We start from the raw sequence: 12793 nt of genomic DNA, 5'->3' as shown, positions 1-12793 counted from the left end.
CTACAGTCAAACCTCTGACTTTTCAAGCCCCGATTTAGAGAAGGAAAAAATGGGAAAATATAATAAACTTACAATAAGAAAACAAAATTAAATAAAAACTAAAAACAGTGGTATGAGCATTTGAAGCACTAACATAATCCAATTATTTAATCGCACTCCAACAGTCAGCAAGCGGCGGCTCCAAACAGGGAAAGACAAATATTATAATACCATTTTGGTGAGACAGGAGTAATTCCGTCTTATTCCAAAATGCAGAAGAAAGGGATGTAAGGAGGGGAGCCAAAATAATGTGCAGCCTCTACATAACAGAAGGATCTTAGATTACACCTTTTTTCTTATCACAATCAAATGTTATGGCACTATAGCTATATATATTATATATTTTTTAAGTAACTGAATACTTTTAAACACACTCATATAATAAGATAAAGCAAAAACATTGGCTCTTGTTCTTGGCCGAGATCTCTGTTCCACTTGAGAAGAAAATGATCAAGCAAGCCGAAAGAAGTTGAAGATTTGAGTTTAAACTTTACAAGGTATAATCTAATGTTTCCTCTAAAGCAAAGAGAATATAGCATTACAAAAAAGTGCAGAACAAACATACATGTGCAGCTTTTCTTCCTTGTCATTATGTTCCTGCCCCGTGAAAACTTCACATACTAATATGAATTACGGAAATAATTCTATATTTAGCAAGTCATACTCCCATTACGCACAAAAAGGAAGACAAAATCACAAGTGGACCATTCGTGGTTTGGCCATTTTGCTATAATAATGATTTATTCTAAACAATTCACAAACATTTCTTGTTCACTTTGGGGCTTATTTATACATTTAAAATGCATTCTACATATAAATATAATATTAATGCTGGTATTTTATACTAATATATATGGCAATAAGAAGAAATGTGTATATATTTAGTTTTCTTTTTTCCTAAACACAATATAGTTTAAATGAAATATCCCCTTTATAAATTGTCTTTAGTCAAAACAACATTTTTGCTGAGGTCTTATGTTATGTTGAGCAAATATAAAATACTTTGGCAATTTGTAAAGGAGTTAAAAGTGATTTAAGGACCTGATTTTGTTAATGCATTCATGACAGAATTTATCTAATTTTATTTTATCCACACAGAGATTGAAAAATATGAATGTTATTTTTTACGCACACAGGGCAGGAACAAGATTTTTAAGTATGCATTGATCACCACAAGAAAGCTAAATAAAACTGGCTAATTCAAGGACAAAATAACTGAAAATAAACTCAAAATATATAAAACATAAATAAAAAAAAAAAAACACACACAAATTGAAAAAAATAGAAAAAGACATGCAAAGATAGTTGCATTCTCCTATCATGCATCAGGCTCAATGCCCAAGCACCCAATAATCATGACGACGAAAAGTGCAAAAACCCAGCAACATTACCAAAGGATGCATAGAGAGGTCTCACAATGCAATATCATCTCAATCCCCAAAGCCCGTGGACAGCTGCACTGCCCTTCACTAAAATATATTTTTCTTTTCATTTTTTTTTTCTTTATAAATGTAAAAATGTGGGTAAAGAACGTAAACAAAAAAAAAACACACCAACCTTCTCGTAGCTCTGAGGGATGTTAAGGGGTTTGATGCAGAACACAATGACATGAGGAGAAGAGAAAAAATAGGGGAGACACAGAGAGAGTAAAAAAAGACCTTCTCCAGGCTTTTAGCTGCAAAGCGACTATTCCATTAATTATACTAAATATAGTAACAAATATTTCCTTAGCTTCTGAGCTGAATGCTCAATCCACCCAATTCATTAATGTGTCATAACTATTCTCTAACCTGACAACATAAGTGTGACTAAAATGCTCTTTTAACATTATACTCAGTACACTGTTGGCAAATACACAATTATTTTACTTCGCCCCAACACTATCAATATAATTACATAATGTAATATCTCCAGTCACAATTGTAATATCTAATTCTTTTCTGCAGATTAGAGGAAGAGCATAATGATCTCTAAAAGATTGGGTTATTGTACAATAAATTAATATATGTAGGATGACTGGGTGAAAGCTCATTGAGAAATATATTTGTCAGGTACAGATGTTGTAAATAGAATAAGATATGTTGTGCTACAAAACACAGAATGACCTACTGTATAATAAAATAAAACCAACACTTTAATTAGATTTAAAATCTAAACGTTATAATATTCATACCTACCACGTCTTTGAGATACACAATATGTTAAAGCAATTCTATCACTTTATTATTTGCCTGTAGGTTCGACATTTGAGTATTGTCAACTTAACCAATTTAATGAAATGACTATCAAATAATTTTGAATTCATTTTCTGTATAAAACTCTCACTCGCTAAGTTAAACAACTCTCGCTAAGTTAAACAACGAGATCTTCATTCTATCCTGCCAATTTTCTTGCTATGCATTCAACTATAAAAAACAGATTTAGTTTGAAGGTATTTGTATTTTTCGTCTCCTGGGGTATACACAATAATCGCAAAGTAATTTCAGTGTCCCGTTTGAAACAATAGTAAAATACCTACCAAATACTTATTTTTACATTGTAATGCCTACTGTCACCAACTGTCAGCTGTGTTGTACTTTAACTACAGATTGTTTAAAAAAATTATTACCCTAGTCATCTACACGATTTAGTGGCACATGAACTGTATACTTATAGCTAACAAGCCATTAAACCAAACACCAAACCGTTCCAAAAGTTAAAGCCAATATTAGTGATATTGGGACCAGACAGCAGGTACAGCCTGCAAACTGTTCACATTACCAGCGTGCAGAGCTCTGCTGCTCCCTACCTCTCACGTAAAGATTAGCAGGTGAAGAGTAGCGAACTCCAGCACTGTTGGTTGCCACACACTCGTACTTTCCCTGATCAGTCTCCTCACTGTTTTCAATTTGTAAGGCACCTGCAAAGAAAGTAGAAAACAACAGCAGAACAAATTAATTTACATTTTTAAATCTTCTTTTTATGTCTTTATTTGGGAGTAATATTTCAGGAACCTTGTTATGCCCACTGGCTGAACACAAAAATGTACTCAGTAGCCAAAGGAACTGCAGAACCTAGTCACAAAAAAATAATAGGTAATTTAAACAATTTTAAAAATAATGATTGTCACAACATCTTTAGACTTCACCGCCTGACAAACTGCTTTGCTTAATGTATGATTATTAAATGATGTATAAAATTTTAATAGCACAAAATATCATCACTGAAAGTCAGTAGTGTCTTCTGTAACTATACTGAATAACTGTATGATCAATAAGCACAGGCATCAATTTGTATACACTGCAAATATTGTAAAACTGTGCACCCATGGTAATTCTGGTGTTATTAAGGAAAATAGTAAAGTACTGCATCAAAAGCAAGCATCACAAAGATCACATTGATTATTGAACTAGTTCTATGATATGGTTTCCTTGTATCTGGACAGTTTGTCCGTAATAGGTTGTTTTTGTTACAATTGCTTTTTTTTACTTATTATTCTTATTTTCACATTCATGCTGTACTCTGATTAACATGACCTTTACAATATATTCCGTTAACTTTTAACCTCATTTGATGCCAAGGAAAGAAGCAAAGAATGATTTATAATATTAACAATGCATTTGTCATGCGATCCGGTGCCCAAGTTTACGGTCTAAAATAATCAAAAACCTTTCCTATTGTTGAGGTTATGTTTTGGTAAAGATGCAATCTCTTATTTATGTTCGCCCCCAAAAGCTAAAATATTTCCGGTGACATAATATTGCCACGTGGGACCCAAAAGCAAGTGCGTTGCCTAATAATGATATTATAGCGATCAATGGGATAAATATAAAAGAATGCAATCAGAAGAATGGCTTTCCTGCATGTTACTTACTAATGCTTCAACAGGCCAATGTTCCAACAGAAGGTATCCGATTGTTCAGCATGAGCATCTAATGGCTGGAAAGCATACAATGTGACCATCTATGTGCGGCTGAACTGGACAGGGATTTTATTGTTTAGGCCAGGCAACGTAATGTATGTCTAGCCTTAGAAAAGTAATGCTTACCATTTGTTTTGGATGATGCAATCACTATATAAACATTGATAGTCATAATGTAACTAAATTATGTTAAAAAAAAAACACACAAATCCAAAACCTAGTAAATAGAAAAAAAACACAAGGAAAGATGGGCCCTGCTAAAGTGTTGCTGTAGGTTTAATAAGGAGAAAGGAGTGTTTCCATTTGGAAGGTTATGAAATGCCTTACCTCGAATTGGTGTATTTTCTGTAATGAAAGCAAAGAAAAAAAGTGACAGTGGTGAGGAATTATATTTAGTTTACCAGGCACATAGCCAAGAAAGGGTCCCGTAGGAGGAAATTCTTATAGCCACCCACACGCAACTTCAGACTAATTTAAAACTTTATAAAATGTATGCAAGCTAAAAGAACTTAAAATGCATTCTACTCTTGAATATAGTGAAGGAAGCCATTTTGTTATATTCAAATCAATGCAGGTAATTGATTCAGTAGGAGCAATGATGCACAAAGACAGTCAGTGCTTCAGTACTGTGATTTCTTCCTAGTGACTGAAGAGACTGCATTCTGTGAAAATTCATACTGCCCACAAAATGGCTTCTTCTGGTGCACTGTAGGTTTGAGAAGCTTTAAACAATGTGTACGTTTCTCTTGCTAACATTTTCAAAAGAATAGCATTTGTTTTAATTTCCAGATTTTCCATGAGCAGTCATTTTGCTTGATTAAGAACAGGTACTGTATAACATAATGTTGGAATAAAAACAGTTTTTCCCTTAGGATTATATGAATGAATACATACAAACATACACCCAAATACACACATGTATAAAGCTCTAATAACATCCAGAGTTATATATATATATATATATATATATATATATATATATACACACACACACACACACATATATACAGCTGGTAAAATATGTATTGAACACATCAACATTTTTCTCAGTAAATATTTTTGTAATGGGGCTACTGTAATGACATTTTCACCAAATGTCAGCAACAATCCACACATGCAAAGAAATCAACCATAGATGTCCATAAATTAAGTTATGTGTAATAATGTGAAATGATACAGGGAAAAAGTATTGAACCCATGAAGAAAGGGAGGTGCAAAAAGGCATGGAAAGCCAAGACACCATCTGAAATCTATCAGTAATTACAAAGCAATCCTGCCCCTTGTCAGTGCACATTCATATAAGCTGGTTCAGTCCCAACTGATGGCCCATAAAAAGGTGTCTCATTACCAAGGTGTCACACAAGAAACATCTCATGATGGGTAAAAGCAAAGAGCTTTCTCAAAACCTTCACAACCGAATTGTTGCAAAACATACTCATGGCAGTGGTTACAGAAGGATTTCTAAATTTCTGAATGTTCTAGTGAGCACTGTTGGGATCATAATCCGGAAGTGGAAAGAACATCATTTTACCATAAACTGGACACGACCAGGTGCTCCTCGCAAGATTTCTGAGAGAGGAGTGAAAAGAATTATCAGAAGACTTGTCCAAGAGCCAAGGACCATTTGTGGATAGCTTCAGAAAGACCTGGAATTAGCAGATACAATTGTTTCAAAGAAAACAATAAAGTAATGCACTCAACCTCCATGGCCTGTGCACGCTCACCACGCAAGACTCCATTGCTGAAGAAAAAGCATGTTGAAGCTCTTTTAAAGTTTGTTGCACAACATTTGGACAAGCCTGTGAAATGCTGGGAGAATATAGTCTGGTCAGATAAGACCAAAATTTAACTCTTTGGATGCCATAATACACACCATGTTTGGAGGAGAGATGGCACTGCACATCACCCAAAAAAAAACAACATACCAACAGTGAAGTTTGTAGGTTGGAACATCATGGTGTGGGGCTGTTTTTCAGTATACAGTACTGGCATACTTAATTTGATTGAAGGAAGGATGAATGGAAAAATGTACTGAGACATTCTTGATAAAGCTGCCATCTACCAGGATGCTAAAGATGAAACGAGGGTGGACATTTCAGCAAGACAATGATCACAAACTCACAGCCAAGGACGCTCTCAGTTGGTTTCAGAGAAAGAAAATAAAGCTACTAGAATGGCCCAGCCAATCGCCTGACTTGAATCCAATTGGAAATCTATGGAAAGAACTAAAGATCAGAGTTCATAGAAGAGGCCCACAGAACCTTCAAGATTTGAAGACTGTTCGTGTGGAATGGGCCAAAATCACACCTGAGCAATGCATGCGACTAGTTTTTCCATAAAGGAGGCGTCTTGAAGCTGTCATTACCAACAAAGGCTTTTGTACAAAGTATTAAATACATTTCAGTAAGCGTGTTCAATACTTTTTCCCTGTGTCACACATAATTTGGACCGCTATGGTTTGATTTCTTTGCATGTGTGGATTGCATGGGTTGTTGCTGACATTTGGTGACAATTTCATTACAATAGCCCCATTACAAATATATTTACTGAGAAAAATGTTGATGTGTTCAATACTTATTTTACCTGCTGTATATTTATATATTATGTGTGTGTGCACGGATATATACATATACACATACTGCATACACTCAAGCGCCACTGTCTACTAATGCATAGGTCCTTCTTTTAATCGGATTACAGTAGCAATATTACAGGGCATGCACTCCATGAAGTACTGTGCAGATACTGTACACCAGCCATGTCAAGCTCGAAATCCCAACCGGGCCGAATATTCAAGGTCTAAAGGTGCCTATACGCTAGACGATGTGCTCACAATGCGATATCGAGAACGATTTCCCTTGAACTCTCCCAGGCAGCACAACTGCACTCTAGGACACAATATGGTGCTAAAAAGTGTCCAATCTGACCAACGAACCATTGTGCATCCTTAACGATTTCCAGTGCGTCGTGTACAAGATTGACAGATCTTGCCTGCTGTAGGCATAAGATACGATGGACGACCTGCGGGTACGCACATCTGTATCATGAGTGGACACTCACGATTTGCACATATTTTACACAATTTGTTTTTCCGATTAGTTGAAATCAGGCAAATCGTGCAAAATATCATCTAGTGTGTACGCTACTATAGAGAGTGTGTGGGCCACAATAATAATAAAAAAAAAAATAATTGTTATATGCAGTTTTGAATGGTTTATTATTAAGAAAAACCAACAATAAAGTTGAAGGAAACATGTAGTATTAATTTTATTGTCTTCTTCCCGATATTTCACATCTTTTTTGCTGTCATCAATTTTCCAATCTCAGGTAGAGGCTTACCTATATGGTGGTTTCTTTCTAACATGGAACATGTGTCCCTTCCAGCTCCCTGTGTCCTCCAGCCACATGCCCGTGTCCTCTCTTGCTCCCTTTGGGAGCCTCCAGCCACAAGCACTTTTTGTGCCTCCTGTCCTTGTCTATTCAGCTTCCAACCCCTGTGCCAGCCCCCTCCAATTTACCCTGCTCCTCTTCCTTGCAGAATGCAGATGAGTCCTCCTGCTCTTCGCGGACAGCTGGGTACACACTGAGAGCTCGGACAGTGCAACGTCATCAGTGCTCCTGGTCCTGAGCAGGCTGGCTGTGGTGGGGAGCAAAGGTTTGGGAGGTCGGAACTGCAAATGCCCATGGGAGTAGCTGCTGCAGTCGAGCATGCGCAGGAGCAGCAGCTCCCCCCGCAGACATTTTACCATCCGCAGGCAGAAAGGTGAATGCTATCTGATCGCGGCAGCTGGCCCTGCAGCAGTGTCAGAGTGCCAGCCCAGCAGGAACTCATCCGGCATCCCGGCGAGCAGCATTCCACTTGTTTTACAGTAGTAAATGTGGGGCTGCAAACTATGCGTTTGGGGCCACATGCGGCCCATGGGCCGTGAGTTTGACATTTCTGCTATACACCATGCCTGAATAATAAAAATATTTGCTGATGGTGGAACCCTGCTGTTGATGGCAAGTTGTCTGCATCCCACATGTTCTATTGGGTTCAAATCTGGTGAAGGGGCCAACGCATGATGTCAAATTCAGAAGAATGCGCCTCCAGCCATAATCTGTAGTCTCCGGACCTGTGTGGTGGCGCACTGCTGTGCCACCACACTGTTGAAAGAGTCCGCTCCTGAGTGAATGCATGACATGAACGGGTGCAAAGGAACCATGATTGTCCACAGGTTTTCGTTGGCGTTGTCGCACGCTGGATACCTTCCCTCATGTTGTGTTGTCGTGGAACACCCTTGAAATCACACGTGAAAATAAAACTTGTGTTTATTTTGGAGATGGAGTGACCCATCACACCAGCACCTACTATCAAGCCTTGTTCAAAGTCGCTTAAATTGTGTTTACTGCCATCTTCACTGTGAATTATACAACAAAGGACTATATATAGTACTGCAAATGTGGAAGATACCATTTCATTCAGGAGGGGTGGCATGTACTGGTAATGGAAGCAAGCAAGCGGACAGATCTAAGCAAAATGCAATAAAACACTTCTCTAAATAAGAACGAACACCAATCGTGCAGGAAAAGGCAGCTCAAACACAGCAGCAGTACATGGTGGTGAAATCATCAGGCATGTCCAAAGCAGAGACCCACACCTATGACGACACACCAACCCTACTTCTCACTGGGCTCGGTTGCCTAGGACAGAGGTTAAACGCGGTCCTCAAGGCTCCCCAACAGTTCAGGATTTAGAGATATCCATGGTTGAGCACAGGTGACTTAATTAGTAGCTCAGTCAATTTGACATAACCAGTTGTGCTCAACCATGGATCTCTAAAACCTAATAAAAGTTAAGTTTTAAGAATTATAATTGAACATAAAGAGTGCACCAAATAGGGAGCTGTCTTCAGTATATGATAGAACGGTGTCAAAACAAGCAAAACATTGCAGCTTGCTGCATATGGGGCTGTGTAGCTGCAGACCGGTCAGAATCACCATGCTGACCTTTGTCCACCGTTGAAAGTTCCTACAAAGGACACGTGAGCATCAGACCTGGACCATGGAGCACTGCAAGAAGGTGGCCTGGACTAATGATTTATGCTTCCTTTCAGGGGCAGTTTAAGTGGAGGGGCCCCCGTGTGCAGACTACAACGTGGCTCCTTCCTGTAATGCAGTAGACTCTGGGATTGTGCCAGAGTCTACTGCACATGTGCAGGTCTCTGGTAACATGGCGCTCACCATGGTATGTGCCCAGCGACTGTAGCTGTGGGAAATGGGATTTGTTAAAAAAAAAAATTTCTGAGCTTTTTAAAAACACAGGTGTATTAAATTGTTTTTCAATTATTACACCCAGGGTCAACTCCTGAAAAACTTGCAAACGCACTAATCAAATGTGAAATAATTAATTCCCTGTTAGATTCAGTAACTTAATGCAGTCTGAGTTTGATAACGTCACTGTAGTCGGTAATTATTTTATCATACATTGCGAAGCAAAAGTTAATTGCTTGTTTAAATCTTTCTATAAGGCCTTGTCTTGGCCATAGCTAAAAATTGATTTTGGTCTCTTTCATTACACTTGACAGTATGTCTGTGACTATTATATAGCTACTTGTGCCAATTTAACGCTCTAGGGGCAGATGTATGAAGCTCTGGTAAGTGATAAAGTGGAGAGAGGTAAACGACCAAACAATCAACTCCTAATTGTAATTTTTCAAACACAGCCTATAACATGACAGTTAGGAGCTGAGTGGTTGGTCGTTTATCACTCTCCAATTTATCACCTTCCAGAGCTTAGTACATCTCCCCCTTAACTCTCTAAGGTTACAGGCATTTTTTTTATTCTCCTCTTACATATTTTTAGGACTGATGCAAAACTTCAATACCAAACAGTGGCAAAAATGTGCAAAAATTCAGACAATCTGATAAGACAAATACAGTTTCACAGAAACATAAATTAAATAGACCCAGTCTTCTGTCAAAGGGCGTGATTCATAGTTCTACTCAATGCTAATGTTTACGCAATTAAGAGATCAGTGAACCACCGTGCATGTGCATAGTCAAGGTACTTTACAAAGTCACTCACAAGGATCCAGACTGTCAGAATGCTGACTGTCACAATACCAACAGCATCATCCCAACAGATTCCGATGGCATTAGGGTTAGGCACTAGGGGGAGAGTTAGGGTAAGGCTGTGGGATGGTTAAGGTTAGGCTGCGGGACAGTGGTTTAAGATTAGGCTGTGGGAGAGGTGGGTTAAGGTTAGGCTGCAGTAGGGGTGGGTTAAGGTTAGGCTGTGGGAGAGGTGGGTTAAGGTTAGGCTGCAGTAGGGGTGGGATAAGGTTAAGCGGCGGTAGGGGTGGGTTAAGGTTAGGCAACGGTAAGGGTGGGTTAAGGTTTAGCTGCAGTAGGAGTGGTTAAGGTTTAGCTGCAGATGGGGTGGGTTAAGGTTAGGCTGCGGAAGGGGTGAATTAGGGTTAAGATTTGGTTTAAAATACTTTCGGGATTTTGACCGTGGGGATGCGCTGTTGGTATTCTGTCCATCGGTGGCTGCGACATTTGCATATTTTCGCATAGCAGTTGAGTACAAAGATACAGCAGCATTAGTGTACAAATCTGAATAAGGCCCTAAATTGCAGAACGGTTTACCTTTTCCCTTCAGATTTTTTCTTTACCGCCTACATATTCTAATGCATATAGATCCTTAAGGCAACCAAATGTTTTAAAATAAAGGTGCTACTAACTTAGAAAAATAAGTAGCGAACACAAATTTCCTTTCCATTTATAACAAATTCATGCACCTAAATAATACCAGAAGACACAATTTGGGATACAGATGTAAGTGGTTGGCGCTACCGCTAAAAAGGTCTTAGCGGTATGTTTTTAATTTCACCAGACCTAAAAAAAACATACAACAATTTTCACCGCAGGACCACGGTGAAAATTGGGTCCAACATCTATAACTCACTTCTAAAGGGTGACTGTATATCAATCTTTCATGATTTATAAAACATTGTTACGGTTTTACACTATATATTATCTCTTTCTTTTACATAGAGTTTTTTTTGGAGAGAAATACCAAAAAGAAAAGACTTTCATAAGATCACAGGAAGCGCAGGAACCACTTCACAATACAGATGACACAATTGCCAATTTCAGGGGGAACTGAGAAAATGGTTAGTAACCAATAGTATAAACAGAAACAGAGAGGATATATGCCAAAATTACCGAATTAGGAAGGAAATGAGCAGCACTATGTTACACAAATTAATGTTAGCAATTAGCCCTTCACCATAGGAAATCTCTTTATCTAAAGATATATTGTATTATAAGCCAATAAATAGAAGTATCAAATGCTGTCCTATATCTATATAACAGTATAATTGGATCTGGTCAAATAGACAAATCAATAATAATAAAACAATAAATTTATGTTTCAATCTCAAGGATATCTGCCAGTTATGGACATCTTTTAGATTTTGTTTTAGACATACAGTCATGGCCAAAAGTTCTGAGAATGACACAAGTATTGGTTTTCACAAAGACTGCTGCTTCAGTATTTATGATGGCAATTTGCATATACTCGAGAATGTCATGAAGAGTGATCAGATGAATTGCAAAGTTCCTCTTTGCCATGATAATTAACTTAATCCCAAAAACATTTCCACTGCATTTCAGCCCTGCCACAAAAGGACCAGCTGACATCATGTAAGTGATTCTCTCATTAACACAGGTGAAAGTGTTGACGAGGACAAGGCTGGAGATCACTCTGTCATGCTGATTGAGTTAGAATAACAGACTGGAAGCTTTAAAAAGAGGGTGGAGCATGAAATCATTTTTCTTCCTCTGTTAACCATGGTTACCTGCAAGGAAAGACGTGCAGTCATCATTGCTTTGCACAACCAGGGCTTCACAGTGAAGAATATTGCTGCTAGTAAGATTGCACCTAAATCAACCATTTTTTATCGGATCATCAAGAACTTCAAGGAGAGAGGTTCAATAGTTGTGAAGAAGGCTTCAGGGCGCCCAAGAATGTCCAGCAAGCGCCAAAACAGTCTTCTAAAGTTGAATTAGCTGCGGGATCGGGGCACCACCAGTGCAGACCTTGCTCTGGAATGGCAACAGGCAAGTGCGAGTGCATCTTCACCCACAGTGAGGCGAAGACTTTTGGAGGATGGTCTGTTATCAAGAAGAGCAGCAAAGAAGCCACTTCTCTCCAGGAAAAACATCAAGGACAGACTGATATTCTGCAAAAAGGTACATTGATTGGACTGCTGAGGACTGGCAGCAAATTTTGTGAAAAGCAATACTTGTGTCATCCTCAAAACTTTTGGCCATGGCTGTACATACTCGGCTTCCCCCACAGATGCCAGTTTCCCAGAAAAGCTGGAGCTTAATGGTTTAGGTTCACTGCTGGAATCTGAATTGCCTGATGGTTGGTCATGTCTGGTGACACTCAGGGACTGCATTAAGCAAAATGACTACAACCTGGAAATTTGGTTTCTAAATATTAAACCATAAGTTAGTTACTATGCATGAAAATGAAAACAAGAGAAAATACATTTTCACAAGGAAATAAAATGTTGCGTTTATTATAATGTAGCTTTGTGTTAATGAACAAAGTAGTGTACAGCTCTGACAGGGACACCATCATGAAAAAAATAAAAACATTTACAACTAGGGTAATGGTCTGTAGGGTATAGTACAAACAGAAAATAGATTCTCATAATCTGATTGATTTTGAATGATCAATTGGACCGCCTCAGGTTACCTGGGTTTACAGGAACTGTGTGCATGTTTAATTAGTATTTGATGTGAAAAGCAACACCTTACTTAAACTGCTGGGAACACCTACTGTAACTAATAACAGTT

General features: G+C 38.3%; 1 protein-coding gene across 7 annotated transcripts in view; it reads right to left on the bottom strand.

Annotated features, from left to right (window-relative positions):
• The window catches only part of PTPRS (protein tyrosine phosphatase receptor type S), a 458571-nt gene that overhangs the window by 241148 nt on the left and 204630 nt on the right, over window positions 1–12793 (bottom strand). For all 7 annotated transcript variants that reach the window (XM_088446483.1, XM_088446485.1, XM_088446484.1 and 4 more), the window contains exon 6: window positions 2828–2938. In XM_088446483.1, coding sequence (XP_088302609.1) covers window positions 2828–2938 — 111 coding nt within the window. The remainder of the gene's footprint in view (window positions 1–2827; window positions 2939–12793) is intronic.

This window comes from Taudactylus pleione, unplaced genomic scaffold (assembly GCF_031769625.1).
Source record: "Taudactylus pleione unplaced genomic scaffold, aTauple2 ptg000399l, whole genome shotgun sequence".
Classification (NCBI taxonomy): Eukaryota; Metazoa; Chordata; class Amphibia; order Anura; family Myobatrachidae; genus Taudactylus; species Taudactylus pleione.
This window is presented reverse-complemented; position numbering and strand designations above follow the sequence as displayed.